The sequence below is a fragment of the Echinops telfairi genome, unplaced genomic scaffold (genome assembly GCF_000313985.2).
Source record: "Echinops telfairi isolate 266 unplaced genomic scaffold, ASM31398v2 ScPeMD7_5592;HRSCAF=6446, whole genome shotgun sequence".
In the NCBI taxonomy this organism is placed as follows: Eukaryota; Metazoa; Chordata; class Mammalia; order Afrosoricida; family Tenrecidae; genus Echinops; species Echinops telfairi.
In genome coordinates, this window is record NW_022109491.1 from 47,188,783 (window position 1) to 47,205,263 (window position 16,481).

General features: G+C 37.7%; 1 protein-coding gene across 1 annotated transcript in view; it reads right to left on the bottom strand.

The window, feature by feature from the left end:
- RALGAPA2 (Ral GTPase activating protein catalytic subunit alpha 2) overlaps positions 1 to 13,384 on the bottom strand; it is a 364,385-nt gene extending 351,001 nt beyond the window's left edge. The window contains exons 1-6 of the mRNA XM_045295177.1: positions 13,346 to 13,384; positions 13,137 to 13,194; positions 5,720 to 5,763; positions 3,357 to 3,534; positions 2,305 to 2,420; positions 1,010 to 1,148 (exon numbers count right to left, since the gene is read on the bottom strand). Coding sequence (XP_045151112.1) covers positions 1,010 to 1,148; positions 2,305 to 2,420; positions 3,357 to 3,534; positions 5,720 to 5,763; positions 13,137 to 13,194; positions 13,346 to 13,384 — 574 coding nt within the window. The remainder of the gene's footprint in view (positions 1 to 1,009; positions 1,149 to 2,304; positions 2,421 to 3,356; positions 3,535 to 5,719; positions 5,764 to 13,136; positions 13,195 to 13,345) is intronic.
- Between the last annotated feature and the right edge of the window lie 3,097 nt (positions 13,385 to 16,481).

Sequence of the window (16,481 nt, forward strand, 5' to 3'; positions counted from 1 at the left end):
ATGTACAAATGCGCTTTACACAATTGATGTGTGTATGGATTGTGATAAGTTGTATGAGCCTCTAATAAAATGATTTAAAAAAAGGTCAAGGAAATTGTACCTAAGACTTTATTTTTTTCATCATCATGACAATGCACTTGCTTATTCTTCAAAGAGAACAAGTATATCCTATGAGAATATCATTGAGAAACCTTACCCCATCCACACTACAGCCCTGATCTTGCCCCTTCAGAATTTTTGTTCCTAAAATTCAAAGACTATCTAAAAGAAACATGATTTTGAGTGCCATAGGGACACCAAAACTGTTGTTTTGATATGGTAAAAACTGAAGATTGTAGGGAAAGATTGGAGAGATGGAAATATCACCTTGGGGAGTATATTGACCTAGAGGGAGGATATATCAAGAAATAATATCTTCATGTTTTGGTATTTTTGTTCAACAGAGTTCTACAATCCTGTAGCAATATTTTTTTAATTTGTTCTCATAGAAGAAAAACTTTAGGAGCTAGATTAGAAACTTCCTTATATTTCCTACTCCTCTTAGGCTTATGATCCCGAGGGTCCACCTGTTCAACCACTTCCCTCAGCACCCAGCTGCCAACAGGCTCTGCTGGATGAAAGAGCAAGTGCACAGGAGAAAGCACTGCATGCAGCTACAGGCCCGAGTTGTCCTGCCTCACACTGACCAAACTCTGAAGTCATATTGCCTCACAACTCATAACACAAAACTTTAGGGTATCTGAGTGCTTTTAACATAAACAGTGTTTCAGTGCATTTCAAATTATTGCTCAGTATGGGAGCCTCTGCCCACACCATCATATTATTAAGAGAGAAGTACATTTACGTTTATAAAAGTTACTATTAAGCACATGAATGGATGACTATTTCGCTCAAAAAATATTCAAAAGTCACTTAGTTTGTTTTACTAGCACTTGGTTTTGTTTTACTAGACATTGTAAAGCACTAAACACTGTGAATAATGACTAGACACTGCCAAATCACTACTTACCTAGTACAGGTTTGTAGATATTTGTCAGCTTAGTAAATGATGGAAATAAATGAGGAAGATAATATTTTTGAAACAAAGTAAAAAGAAATTTAAAACCAGTATCTTGATTCTCCTTGTTTTTCCACTCCAAGCTTGCAGCCTTTAATGTGGAAAAGAACATAGGCATGTTTTTATTTCAAATTAGCATCAAATGAAATTAGATACTTCTATATTATTAAAATTCCTATCTAAATGAAAACGTGAGAAATAACATAGATAGTCATGCAGTATTATTATTCTAATAAAACTCCAAAAATGGCTTGAATATTTTTTCCAAAAGGGTTCAACAGTAAGGAGCACACCACAGAAGCCAGCAGATCAAATGGATAGTGCAGGTGCAGTCACCCCCATATCACTTAAGGAAGTATGCACAGAAAGAGCCTTAAAGAAGACCTGGCAGTAGTTCTTAATACTGTTTAGACCACAGAGAACTTTTCCAAAACAGAGCTTCTACACTATCTTCATGTCATAGCCCACTTTATAAAATGGTTATCATTATGTAACTCCTGAAGTGAAGCGATGAGATGTTTGACTGCCCTGAGGGTAGTAGGCTTCAAAAAGTTCATTTAAAAATCCCATCACTTTTTTTAAAGATAATTTTATTGGAGGCTCTTACAGCTCTTATAATAATTCATAATAAATTGTATCAAGCACATTTATACATATGTTGCCATCATTATTTTCTAAACATTTACATTTAAAACAGCTTTTAATTCCATTTTTGAAAAACTTTTTGAAGGTCCCTTATATAGACTAGGGGACTAAGTAACCCATTAAAATCATAAAATAACAATTTTAGTTCTGTTTTCAATTTGTAAATACAAGAAAATTTATTATTTATGATGTAAGCAGGCTTCTGTTTATGGCATAACAAGAAAGTCATGAATGCTTCTGTCTAATCTCCCATCTGCTTTGCTTACTCCTAATCTTCCCAGACAGCCTCTGAGCCTACTGAGCCTACTCCTTCCCTAGCCTATCTCACAAGCACAGAGGTCAGGGTAGAGATGCACAGACAAGGAAAATGCAGTTTAAACACAGAAACACACACAAATATGATTGGTCTTGAGTACCATAACCTAGCAATGGCACACCTTCTCTGTTTAATAAAATATCACATACAATTATATCAAATGAGAAATCAGAAAACATATATATACATATATTCATATTTACATGACTGTACAGAGAAAAGGGCAGCACCATTTTCTCTTTCCTACTGAGAGTAAACCATTATGAGTTATCTACTGTGTTCTTACCTGAATAACCATATACTTTAACAATATCTGAAGAAAAAAGCATGTTTGGTCTTCAGTGATCTTTTCCCCTGATACGGCTGGTAGGAGTGGAGTGATTTCTTCTGGATATATCTTTGCTACAAGAAGAACATAATGAGAGCACTTTCTCCAAAGTGAAATGTTAAACAGGGTCTTTAGAAACATATAATGGTCTCTATAAAAGCCACCGAACCACCCACCCATCACCCCAACCATCACTTATCCACACACCTAATCTTCCATCCACCCACCTAATCTTCCATCCACCCATCTATCCATCCATCCATCCATCCATCCATCCACCCATCTATCCACTCACACTTAACCCAATGCCAGTGTGCAGAGAAGACTTGGGAACACAGTACATGTATTCATGATGCCAACTCTCCTACTGTTTCTTCCATCTGACCATTGTTTTCTCTTCTAAATTCTGCTTTTGGTCACCTCAAGATCAAAAGCCAGTCACAGGCATTAAAGTTATATGGAGTAATAAATCAATAGCCCTCAGAGGCAAATTCCTTAAAAACTCACAGGACGCAACCACCCAACATTAATAATTCCATGAAGCCACTACTGTCCTACAAATGCTGCATGAAAATACACAACTTGCAAAATACGATCACCGGTGAGCAGATGAATGCTCATTTATAAGACAATAGTGGTGAGGATAATAGAGAGTAATTTTGAATGATGAATTTAAATCTCATTAACTCTCAAAATCTCATAACCACAAAAACGCTCCAGACACACTGTGACTTCATACTTCCTGTTAGTACCAACATCTGTCACCTTCCCTTTCATTCCTGTTCCCACCACTTCAGTAAATTTCTTCTATCATCATTTTATGTATATATATTCCAATTCTTTCTATTCTAATGTTTGTAAGAATTTATTGTGAATATGAACAGAAGCGAATTCCTCTTTAGACCCCATTTTGAAATCAGAATTTCTATTCAGGAAACACCATATTCAGGAATTTCTCAATGTAACTTCAAGAGCAACTTCAACATACAAGACCTGTTAACATTACTCACCTTCAGCTACATTAGGGCTAGGATTGAGGAGTGTCTCCAGTGTACATGGCCCTCTGGAAGACATGACTGCTGGGAAACCAGGCACAAGGCAAGCAAAAAGCAGCACCTGTTCTTCTGCACAGTTTGTCTGAAGCGCTTGAAGCCATAAAAGAAACAACCTAATGCCTTCACATCTTATCTGAAAATAAAGTTTACAATAATCAAAATGAAACTCTACAGACTTAAGGAAAACTAGAAGGTAAAGGTGCCATAACAATTATACCAAGTTCTTCACGTAGGGACCAAGTAATCAAGGAAGTTGCAGAATAGCACAAGGACTAAAGATTTAGATTCCAGAGACAGTTTGTCTAGGTTCAAATGCAAGCTCCTCCACTTTCTAGATCTGACTTTTGGAGAACTATTTAAACCATTCTATGCCTTAGTTCCCCATCTGTAAAATATGGATTTAACACAAACAATTATAAGGACTAAGTGAGCTAGCATATGTAAAGCACTTAGAATGGTTCACAATAAGTATTATAAAATTTTTGCTTGTCAATAGCATTTCATTCTAAAAGGGTACAGATCTCTTATTATCAAAGCTCAATTATCCACGAAAATGATGACAAAGATAATCTTCCTCTAACTCAGTGGTTCTCAACCTTCCTAATGCCGCGATCCTTCAATACAGTTCCTCATGTTGTAGTAACCCCCCCAACCATAAAATTATTTTCGTTGCTACTTCATAACTGTAATTTTGCTACTGTTATAAATCAGGCAAACCCTGTGAAAGGGTGGTTTGACCCCAAAAGGTTAAGAACCGCTGCTCTAACTGTTCACTGTGCTTTGGATAGAATTATTTGTCATGATACTATAATAAGCAAGTGCATAATCTTGAAAATCAGAAAGCCACCTCACTTACTCCATTTCCCCCCTCCTCCAACCCCGCCAAGAAAAAACCAAGCTACTGCCTTGGAGTTGACTCAGACTCCTAACAACCCCGCAGCAATCCTACAGGACAGAGCATTACTGCCCCGCAGGGTCTTTAGACTCTGAATATTGATGGAAGCAGCCTGTCTCATCGTTCTCTTCTGAAGCAGCTGGTTGGTTCAAACAACCAACCTTTCAGTTAGCAGCCCAAATGCTTAATCCAGTGTGCCATCAGAAACTGAATAAGGAAGAGACTTGAAGACTTAGTCAATGGGATCAGGGAAGTTCTCCAGCCTCCCTGGCTTACGTTTCTCCTATAGTCTCTCCAGTGCCTTTGCCTTGCTCTGAATAGTCAACATCTATTGGAAAACATCAACATAAGTAGATTTGCCCTATTCCTCCTCTATACTTACTTACAACTTAATTCTATACCTAGAATTCAGAAACACAGTGCCACCTTTTACAGCCCTAGATGGCTGAGGAGATGATGTCAATAAAAGAAGTTAAATGAGCTAAAGAGATGAAACTGCCAGGCGCAGCTGAAAGATGTAGTGCATCCAAATAGAGGCTGCTGGTATAAAACAAAAGTATATTGGTTTATTAAAGATAAACACAATTAGCTACAAATGAATTCTCTTCCATAAAATATTCATCCTGGGCTGACTGCTATCTGCTGCTTACATTTGTGTGACTTTATGCCAGTATCAAAGGGTACTTGCCATAAAATTTAAAATTAAATTAAATTGAAAATGAACCTAAATTTTAAGAACCATGTGCTGAAAATAATTATTCAAGAGTAAAGCACTGTTGCTCTTTTCCTCACAATAATCAAAAGTGATTAAAGGATATCTATAATTTTAACCAAATTACTAGGGTGAACAGAATCAGACATGTTAGCACTGAAGCTTAGAGAGGAACTTGTCGAACGCCTTCCTTTTCAGACAATAAACCTGGAGCAGTTTATTACCTTGACCATGTCCTCTAGCTGTTGAATGCTGAACTAGAATTACAACTCAGACTCCAAAGTCTGAATCTCAAACCATTTTCTTCCAACATCTAAAATTTTATCAGAATAAATTATGATTTAATTATAGTACAAGAATAAAAACCTTAATATTTGTCATATAATTACTCAATTAAAAATAAAAACTTATATAATTTATCAAGGGGTCATGAGGGTGAAAAGGGGGAGAGAGAGAAAAAGAGGAGCTGATACTAAGGGCTCAAGTAGAAACTAAATGTTTAGAAAATTATGGCAACATATGTACAAATATGCTTGATACAATTGATGTATGGATTGTTATAAGAGCTGTAAGAGCCCCCAATAAAATGATCTTAAATAAATAAATAAAAACTTAGTCAAGAGGTCTTTTGTTCCCCAAATGATGCTACCTTTGTCATTTCATCACATTAATAAATTTTAGAATTTTGAAAGTTTCATCTAAAATAAATACCTTAATGGAATTTCCAGTGTGTAAAAGCTTCTTTAAAGTTGAGCCTAGAAGTTTAAAACAATGAATTAGAAATAAATTATATGAATGCACACTTAAGGTCTGTGGTTAAACTAATGATACTATCAATACATAGATATGCACTGTTAATGCAATGGGCTGTTAACTGCAAAGACAGCAAGCAGTTCAAAACCACCAGCCTGCTTCACAGGGGAAGGATGAGGCTTTCTATTTCTTGAAAATGTTCAGGCTTGAAAACCCACAAGGGAAGTTGTATCCCGCCTTATAAGGTTGCTATGGGTCAGTATCGCCTTGATGGCAGTGGAAGTGATGCTCCATGAGATGTTTTATAATGTTCTCTAACAAAATGACAATGATGTCGCTAAGGTGAACCAGAGACATATATAAACCGTAGATAAATGAATGGATTTTGAGCTTTCACTTAATTCTAGCCCCAATCTAAAAACAATTAGTTATTATTACATGGCCCTCTGCTTGATACTCATGAAGAGATTCACTAAAAATATGGGTGCTACAGCAAAGTGTGGTGAAGAAACTACATGCTACGCAGCTTTCAGAAAAAAATAGCATCTGGTGCCTTAAAGGCTTGTTTCCAAACAAGCAGCCATCTATGTGAGGCATCCACTAGGTCCACATGGAAGAACCACACCCGCCTGTGTCATCCAAGGATTGTAAATAATATAATCCATATCTAAAGGAGGGAATGGTATCGGAGCTTAAATTGTGAACACCCAGTTTGCAGAAGGAAGGCTATAAATGATAGTGGAAGTTCAAAATCCATTTGCAGGGTCCACACATGGAGTAAACCTCCAGTGAATCCTGTCTGACTCTAGTTGAGGAATGTGACTAGCTCAGCTAGCAGACAGAAAGCATTGTAAAATGCATGATGACAGACGCAGCTAGATCAAAATGTAATACCATCATTTGATCTCCCTTTTGACCCATTTTAAAGCTGGGTTTCTTGGTTGTTTTTAAAATGAAGTGAAAGGGAAATACAAATGGATTAAGCTCCTAGCAAATGCCCTCTGGCCGTGGACCAGGGATGTGAGTAGCCTTGCTAACATGCAGAGTGCATTGGAAAGTGGACTGCGCAGATGCAGTTAGGTTACAATTTAGCACCCTCTCATGCGATCTCCCTATGACCCATTTAGGTTTTTTATCTTTTCTATTGAGGTTTTTATCTGTTTTACTTGGTTATTCTTGTTAGTTTTTGTTTGTTTTTCAATTCTTTTCAGCATATGAAATCCAGGATAGGTAAATCTATATAGATACTAACTAGATTAATGGCAGGGGAGGTTGGAGGGAAATGGGGAACTAATAGCAATGAGTACAAGAATGATGAAAAGTTCTGAAACTGATTGTGGTGATGATTGAACAAGTCTTATTAAAATGACTGAACAACTGAATTGTATAAAATGTGAACTATATGCCACAAAACTTTGGGGAAAAAATCCATTTTAAAAATGAGAAGGATGTAGTGTTAGAAATAAAACATGCATTTATACAACATATTCATAGATACATATACCAAACTAAATGCCATCGAGTCACTAATGATCAGTAGTGGCCCACTTTGGGTTTCCGAGACTATAACTATGTAAAAGCCCAGTCTTTCTCCTGCAGAGCTGCTATTGGTTTCGAACTGCCAACCCTGAGGATCTCAGGCCAATGTATAACCACTACACCACCAGGGCTCCTTGTATATTTCTCCTTAATAAAGGAAAAAGGCTTGCTTTCAAGCAAAACATTGTCATACAGGAAAAGATAATTTTAAGATGAAAGTATTTTAAGTGTGTACCTCTTCAAAACTCTTTTAAATGAGTCAAAATTATTGATATTACAGTAATCTGAATGCCAGCAGATTATGTGCAAATATCTCATCACACATGAAATACATGTTTGAAAAAACTCTGAAAGTAAAAATAATGTTAGATTACTGGTCACAGCCCATTTTTTATAAGGACATTTGACAAATACCCAGGAGGGTAACTCTCTCCCCTCTGCGGGGGCTCTGGGCTCTGGGGGTGGGGTGCCTCTGCAGGCATGGTACCAGGCAGAAACTGGTTTTTTGGGAGGACTCTCCATGTCAATTTCTCCTCTGAAACACCAAAGTGTGACTGACAGGGGTCTCTACTCCTCACCGGAGATCCAGAACTCAGGCTCCTAAGTGTTTTCTTTATCAAAAGTTTTTTTGTAGAGTGTTTCACGGAGGGTCCAACTACACAGCCACATTGACTCAACCTCCCTGAGCTGTAACTCTTTACAAGAGTGGAAAGCCTTGCCTTTCTCCAGTGGAGCAGCTGGCGGGTTTGCGCTGCTGACCTTACAATAGCACCCTAACACATAATCACTACACCACCAGGGCTCCTTGTAACTAATGTAGAAAACTGTGAATGAAGCTTAAATAAGTTCATATGCAGAACAAGGGCCTACACGTGCAACATAAAACTTGCTAGAAGAAAATACAGGAAAAGATGTTTGTGACTTTGGGTTAGTCAAACATTTCATATCAAAAGCACAATCTATTAAAAAAGTGATAAATTGGATTGCATCAAAATTAAAAGCTTCTGAAGGAAATGATAAGTCAGACAGTAAAAATTATTTCAAATGTACAAATAAGAAAAGAATGCATATGCAGAATATGTAAGAAATTCTCAAAACTCATTATTAGGGCAATCCAATAAAAACACAATTTTTTTTTAAATGGCCAAAAGATTGGAAGACACGCTTCATCAAAAAAAATCTTACTTGCTATTCCCTCTTCCCCCGACACACACACACACACACACACACACACACACAATCACTGAGTAAATTCTGACTCATAGCGGGTTATGCATTGGGTTGATAAGTGCAAGGTCAGCAGTTCAAAACCACCAGCTACTCTGCAGGACTGATGATGCTTTCTTCTCCTGTAAAGGTTTACACCAGAGGTTCCCAAATTCATTTGGCCTACCATCCCTTTTTCAGAAAAAAAGAAAAAAATTATCCAGTGACCCCTTGGAAATGAAAATGTTTTGTAGTATAGTCCACAATCCAGTATAAAGGGTTAAATGTCACTTTTGCAACCCTACCCCTAATATTCCAGCACCGCCTCACAGGGGGCAGTATTATCCACTTTGGTTAAGTAATTTATCCACAAGGGAATCTCTACTCTGTACCATCTAAACCAAAACCAAACTCACTGCCATTGAGTCAATGCTGACTCATAGTAACCCCTGTGGGTTATCAAAACTGTAACTTTACAGAAGTGGAAAGCCCAGTCTTTCTCCTGCCACGCTGCTAGTGATTTCTAGCAGCTAGTGATTTCAAACTGCCAAGGATGCAAATTGAAGCTCAACATGTAACCACACCACCAGGATGCTGTATTATAGGGTGCGGTAAATAAAAAAGGACAAGAGAATGTGTACAAGATCAGTAGTCATTACAAAATCCAAACAAAAAAAATAAGAGGACACTACTATCACTAAAATAAAAACACTCTATATTCAAGTGTTGATGAAGATGTGCAGAAAGAGGAATTCACACTAGTGGGAGGAATGGAACCACGTTGGAAAATAATCAGGCAGGTAAGCACAAACCTGTGCATGATTTAGTCATTCCATCCCTTAGTAATACAAAAGGTAGTTTAGTAGCTTTATATGTAATAAATTTAACTAGAAACCCCAAATGTGCATCGACAACAGCAACCAAAAAAACTGTGATATATCCACATCCTGGAAGACTAGAATGGTCAGAGATAAAAAGGGATGAACAATGCAACACGGATGAATCTTAAAATAATTATGCTGAATGAAAGAAGTCAGACAAAAAAAGGGTACATATTGCACAAGCTTATTTACATAAAACTCTAGAAAATACAAAGTAATCTATAATGACAAAAAGCAGTTAAGTGGTTGCCTGGGGATGGTAGGGTGAGGTAAGGAAGGGGAGGGGGGATGGATTACCTAGAAGCATAAAGAAACTTATTTATTTTTAAAGCTTTATTGTGATTTAGGTGAAAGTTTACAGAGAAGATTTATCATTTTTTCATTCAATAATTTATACAAACTTTGTTTCAACTCATCCACTTCAACCCCTTTAATGTACCATTCAGGTAAGCATTATGGTTGTGTTATCAAATAAGCATTGACCTGCTAACCTCAAGGGTTAGCAGTTGTGGCTCCTCAGGACAAAGATGAGGCTATCTGCTCCCATTAAGATTTATTGCCTCTGAAACCCAATACAGGGCTGCTATGACGCAGAACAAATCCAATGGCAGGGAATTAATGTAAGGCTGTTTATCCATTTCCACCCAGTGTTTCCTGTTTCCATCCCACCCTTCTTTCCTGACTCTTGGTCCTTAGATAAATAATGCCCTTTCTATCTTAAATGGTTGCCTGTTCTAAGGATTGAAGATGTGAAGAATGACGAAGGTCTTGTGGGTCCCACCGATTTCTATTTGACCAATAAGCCTGGTGCCTTTCATGATTTGGAGTTCTGTTCCCCATTTTTCTCTTACTCTAATGTGATCCTTTTTCAGAGCAGTTAGTAGTGGTAGCTGGGACCATCTAGTTCATGTCTCAGGGTTGTGGAGACTGGTGTTTACATGGGTCCTTATTCCATTGAACTGTTTCCATGTATCGTTTGATTTTCATCACTTTCTTCCAGACAGGGAAAAGCCAATAGTTGCACCTTAGATGGCTGCTCATGAGCTTTTAAGATCCCAATTGCTAGTAATCAAAGTTAGTATACAGAATATTATCTTTTGAACTATTTTATGTCAATGCATCTTGATGTACCCAAGACTATGATCCTGAGCCACCAGGTTGAGCAACTGGTTTCCTCCTTGTGTTTTGTTATGTCTAAGAAGCTTTCATAATTTTGCACGCTGTAGGCTCTACCACATGCATGGATATATTTTCAGCAAAGGCAAGCATACATATACATCTGTGGGTTCCCACTTCTCCTCCCACACCTGTTCAGCTTGCATGTCTCCAACCCTCTATTCATAGATCACCACTACTGTAGGGTTGTATATAGATTAATATTTACCTCTGTTGGCTTTAACATTTGACAACTTCTACTGTCTTCTGAATCCATCATTTTTCCTCACCTCCTTATTGCCTTCCTCTTTACCCAAGGTAACATGTGTCTACCCTCTGTCCATGACTTCTCCTCCACCTCTAATAACCATTAAAGCACGTTTCTTTTAGTGTGCAAACTATTTATTGTCTTTTTATAATAGTGGTCCTTTTGTGATTGACTAATTTCACTCAGCATAATGCCCTCCAGGTTCATCCTTGTCATGAAGTATTTACAGATTCATCATGATTCTTTAATGTTATTACTTAACATTGCATAGTATTCCATTGTATGTATCTACTAAACCATGCTTATCCATATCCTTAAATTGATGGATATCTAAGTTGTTGCCATCTTTTTTGTTATTATGAATAATGATACAATGAACATGGGTATGCATATACTATTTGTACAGTGGTTCTTATTTCTCTAGAATATATACCAAATAATGGGTTATAAGGTATTTCTACTCCCAACTTTTCTTTCTTTTTTTTTTATTTGTTAGGTTTATTCCAGGAATACAAGTCTTAGTCAAGATAATGGAGTAAATTAATTACTTATATTATCCAAATATAAACAAAGAAAGAGGAAAATAATGACAATATTATTTAAGTGGTACAAAATTTTTTGACAGTTTAATGTTAACTGATGACTTTTTGAAAAATATATTAGGAAGCTAAGTGTTTGTTGTTAGTTGCTGGCTAGTTAATTCTGACTATTGGTGACTCCATGTGTGACAGAGAGGAACTGCTTCCTAGAGCTTTCTTGACCATTTATTTATATTAGTTGGGATTAACACATCTCTCAAATCATCCCATAGTTCAATCACATCCAGCAGAATTGTACATTTACTACCACAATCCATTTCCAAGCATTCTTTTTCTATATGAACCCCTCTACTCCCAACTTTTTTATGAAGTTTCATATCATTTTCACAATAGTTATACCATTTTACAGACCCACCAGCAGCGTAGAGAGGTTTCACACTCTCCGCACCCTCACAAGCATTTGTTGTTTTCTGTTTTTTGAATGTTGGGGTAGGTTATATCTCATTGTTTTGATTTACATCTTCTCAAATGGCTAATTACCCTAAGCATTTTTTCATGTTTGTTGGCCACCTGAATGTCTTCCTTGGTGAAGTATCTACTCACGTCCTCTGTCCTTTTTTTTTTTTTAAACTTAGATTATCTATTTCCTGTTGCAGTGTTAACGTTTTCTTGTTTTAAAGGTTGTCTCTTGACATGAGGAAACTTTTGGAGATGGTAACTTTGGTCATTATCACGGGGTAAATGGTTTTGCAGACATAAATCTATGTCAAAACTTTTCAAAATATACATGTTAAATATGTATAAATTGATGTATGTCAGTTATACCTCAATAAAACTACTTAATAAACATAATAGGTGGCTTGGAAATGACAGGATGAATGATTAAGAGGATGGAAATCATGGTCTGCATGATGACAAGTATCAGGAAGAGGAAGTTAAGTAGACACAGATAGGAAGGGGGCGGGGGAGGATCAAGGGACTGATAGGAAATTTGGCAGAAAAGAAAATGACTGGGAAATAATAATGCCATTAAAAATTGGTGGCAAGTGAGCAAGAGCTCAAAAGACATGGTGGCAATAAGGATGGGCGGTGGCATAGTCAAAGGAGAGAGGTTTCTATGGAGGAGTAGATAATGTCCAGAACTGTCTTGGAGAAAAGGAAGACCACCATATTTCACCCTCATACTATTGTGGGTGAGAAAGGTGTCTCTGAAGAAAGTCAGGCTTCAGGTCGGTGACAAAAAGAGGCTGACATTATAAGGTCATGTGAATCTCAGAAAGAGAGCTTCCAAAGAGCAGAGCACAAAGAAGTCGGCAGGAAGGAAGAAACAGAGTGATGAGGTCCCTGGAAATGCATGAAGTGAGCTGGCCCCCACACTGCCAGGAATATTAGTACTAGCCATCCCCTAGTGGACACAGAGGCATGCAGAGCACCTGGATTCCAGTCTGGCTGTGATGAACTTCTGAGGGAGTCCTAGCATGACGTACATGGAGACATCATGCTTCTCAGGAAGAGTAGGTTGTAGTATGACCTGACTCTGGGGACCCAGGAAGGGCTGCCAAACTCAGGCTCCTACGGAGAAGTGAGAGCCCAGCGGGCAGGAGAAACGTTGAGCAATGAGCCTTTGTCAGAGGCTATCCCATGTAATTGTGCAGCTACTGGGTGCCCCAGGGCAGTAAGCCAGGAACACTTACACAGCTAAAACCAAATCTGTGTCAAAACATTACTGAAAATATAATTGGAAGAAATTCATTATTTTATATATACCTGTATTTTAGTGTTCTTACCTATACTCTGGTAATGCCATCGAAAGAAAATCCGTTCAGGTAGAAACTGCAATATTTTCTAAAAAACAAAAATTAATAAGAGATGAAGAGAAAATAACCAACAAATGAGATTTCACATTTTCACTACAGACCACTTTAGAAGATATGACGTGGGTGTGGCACCTGACACCTCGGGCTACACAAGGTGGGTGTGGGTGGAGAAGAATCACCATCACCAAGTTGATTCCCATGAAACTGAGCTCAGACATGCTTTTGTCCTTCTACCTTACCAATTCTGATAGGGACTACGTCCCACCCACCACAGCATTCATTCTACTTCTCAGTGAAGGTAGGTAATCCATTGCAACGGCCACACAGAACTCATAGTACATACTCACAGTTATGGTGTGCATTATAGACATTAGTAGATTACAAATGCTTATGATACAATTATTTGAAAAGGACAGTCTTTTCTAAGCCGTGCCCATATGTAGGGATCTCTTTAATCTTTGGCCTCTCAGCCACAAAGCCCTTTGGCCTCTGCCCTCCCTAAGCAATTTGTGCAGCTTTTTTAAGGCTTCCAATAAATTCCCAAATGCCTAAATGCCAAATGCTTCCAATAAATGCCATAAGCCTCAGCTGAAAGACACTCCGCTCTAGTTCAAAGGATCAGCAAACTTATCTCCCCAATTAATGTCTGGAGTCATCTTACTACACTTACTATACAAGCCAGCTTCCTGACCAAAGGCATTCAGTTTTACTTGCTCTATGGCAGTGGTTCTCAACCTGTGGATGGCGACCCCTTTGGGGGTCAAACGACCCTTTTACAGGGTCACCCAATTCATATCAGTAGCAAAATGACAGTTATGAAGAAACAACGAAAATAATGCTATGGTTGGGGGGTCACCACAACATGAGGAACTGTATTAGGGTCGCAGCATTAGGCAGGTTGAGAACCGCTGCTCTATGGGCTATGAAGTCCACCGTTTTGTTTCATGCTCTGGTTCTTGGTTCTGCTGCTTTCCGTGTCTGTTGATGCTCCGATATCACAGCTGTCCCTTGGACATAGGGTCCCAAGAACATGCTCCTCCACTCCTGGCTCTTCTTTCTTATTGTTAACATGAGATCTCCCCTTCCTGCTTGGTGATGGCACACTTTATACCCATCAGATGGCAAGCACCATTAACCCTGTTAACAATCATTTGTAACTGAATCCTATCAGTATCTTTCCCTCATCTTCTCTTACTCAGACACATCAGGAAAAAGTCATTTGGTGGGACTAATGATGACTATACCCAGACGATCCCTATTAAAAAAGTCTCTGCACGGCAGTCCCCACTGTGAGCTATATATGTTTTAAAGGGGAGTGGAAGCAACTATACCATAAATACAGCACTTCATACAGTGCTCCCAGCGATAGTTTCTTTACTTTCCTAAATGTTTTAAAGATATTTCTAACCCATTTAGTTATTGTCAAAAGAAGACAAGAAGTGTGTGTGTGTGTGTGTGTGTGTGTGTGTGTGTGTGTATGTGTTGGGGGGATGGGTAAGAAGAAACTAAAGTGATAACTTTATGTTAACCAAACAATAACCATCAATTTAAGAAAATGAAATTAGTGGAAAAACATTTCTTGATATTAATAGTTAAAAGTAAATTTCAGGACTATAGTTCCTAATCTCTCTATATATAGAAAAATCAAAGAACAAATGTATAATGTACAAGAGTATTTGGCTAATGAAAGGTCTTTTCTATGAATAATCAGTAAATGAATGTTGAATGCTTTTTTCTTTTGAAATTGTGGCCTTGTGTCTTAGCTTCCTAGGGCTGCTATTAACAAAGTATAAGAATGGAAGGCTTTAGGGCTAGAACTTAATTTTCTCCCCAGGGAGATCTCCTTCTCAAACTCCTGGAGGGTTGGCACCCCAGTTGTACTCCAGGTTCATCTGATCTATCATGCCAATTCATTTTAAAATTTCATATAGAATATGATAAGAAAATTGCTATAAAGGTTTAGGAGAGACCTTCTCTTGGAAGCCATGAACAAAAGCATGTTCACTACCCTTCAGGTCTTCTGTTTAGTCAGAAAGACAATTTTCACACTGAGCATGCTTTCCAGCCTCCCAAAATACAAATCAATTTTCCTAATTTTCTTTTGTTAATATGCAACAAGAAAAACAATGTTCACATAAAAAAAAGTTTGGAGCGGGATGATATGAATACAGATTCTTGGATTCTGTCATCTGCCACAAAGTTAGTCTCCAACTTGTCTGAGATCAGACACATCATCAACACCACTATGGGATAAAAGTTTCCATAATGATAAAATAAATGGACTTCAAAGACACTCAAAAATAAATTCAATAAAGTTTAGATACAAAGGATCATGTTTAATACTGAGATACTGAAAATATTTTCAAATGAACAAAATCTTATTCAACAATTCAAAGGTACCTTACCCATATGGAAATATTTTTATACCCAAATACTGCAAAGGCCATAATTTTATGGAATAAAAAGTATGAGGCCAGTAAAAATAAATCCCTACACAGTCATATATGTCTAACTGTTTAAGCCTATCCCTCAGAAAGCCTCATAGGAAGCCTATTTTTACTCAGGCAAACCCAATCTGGCGTTTTCTCTATTGCAGCTGATATTCTAAGCTACCCTACTGCAATGCCACATAAGCTATTGACATCTTGTTTATCGTTTCATTGGACAGTAAAATAAAGAGAGAAAAGTCAAGAAAGCCACACAGTATGAATAAATATTACTTCTCAAAAAACACACAGTTCTAGTTAATGCTCAGTGCTCAACTACATCTATATGGTAATCCACTACAGCACACTCAAAATCAAAATTAGGTATTACTACTGATCAGCACCTCAGGGAATCTGTCATTCTTTTAACTGATTATCCATACTCCTTTTTTCTTCAGAACCGACTTCATGACCAGGAATAATGTAAAACGTAAGCTGGAGTCTATGCCTGATGCTATAGTACATTTTAAAATTGATGGTCTTCATTACAGTAGTGTGGGAAAAATTTCCCCAAATGATTGCAAAATCATTTCAGCATTTCCCAGTTGATTCACAGCTGATTTCAATGCCACTTAGAGAGTTAGGAATGAGTGAAAAAATTACTACAGAGTAACTTACAGAAGGTCATCTACTGAAACAACCAACTAAATCTGTCACATCCAAAAGTGGAGAACACGGGCCCTCTCTCCTCAACCTGAATACAAGGCCCAGGAGCGTTCAGGGGTGCATAGCCCAGGGTGCTAAGGAAAGGAAATGCATATGGGGGAGAAAATATAAGTTTGGGTTTAAAAGAATAGAGGGCTTAGTTACTTAACTCTTTAAGAAACAA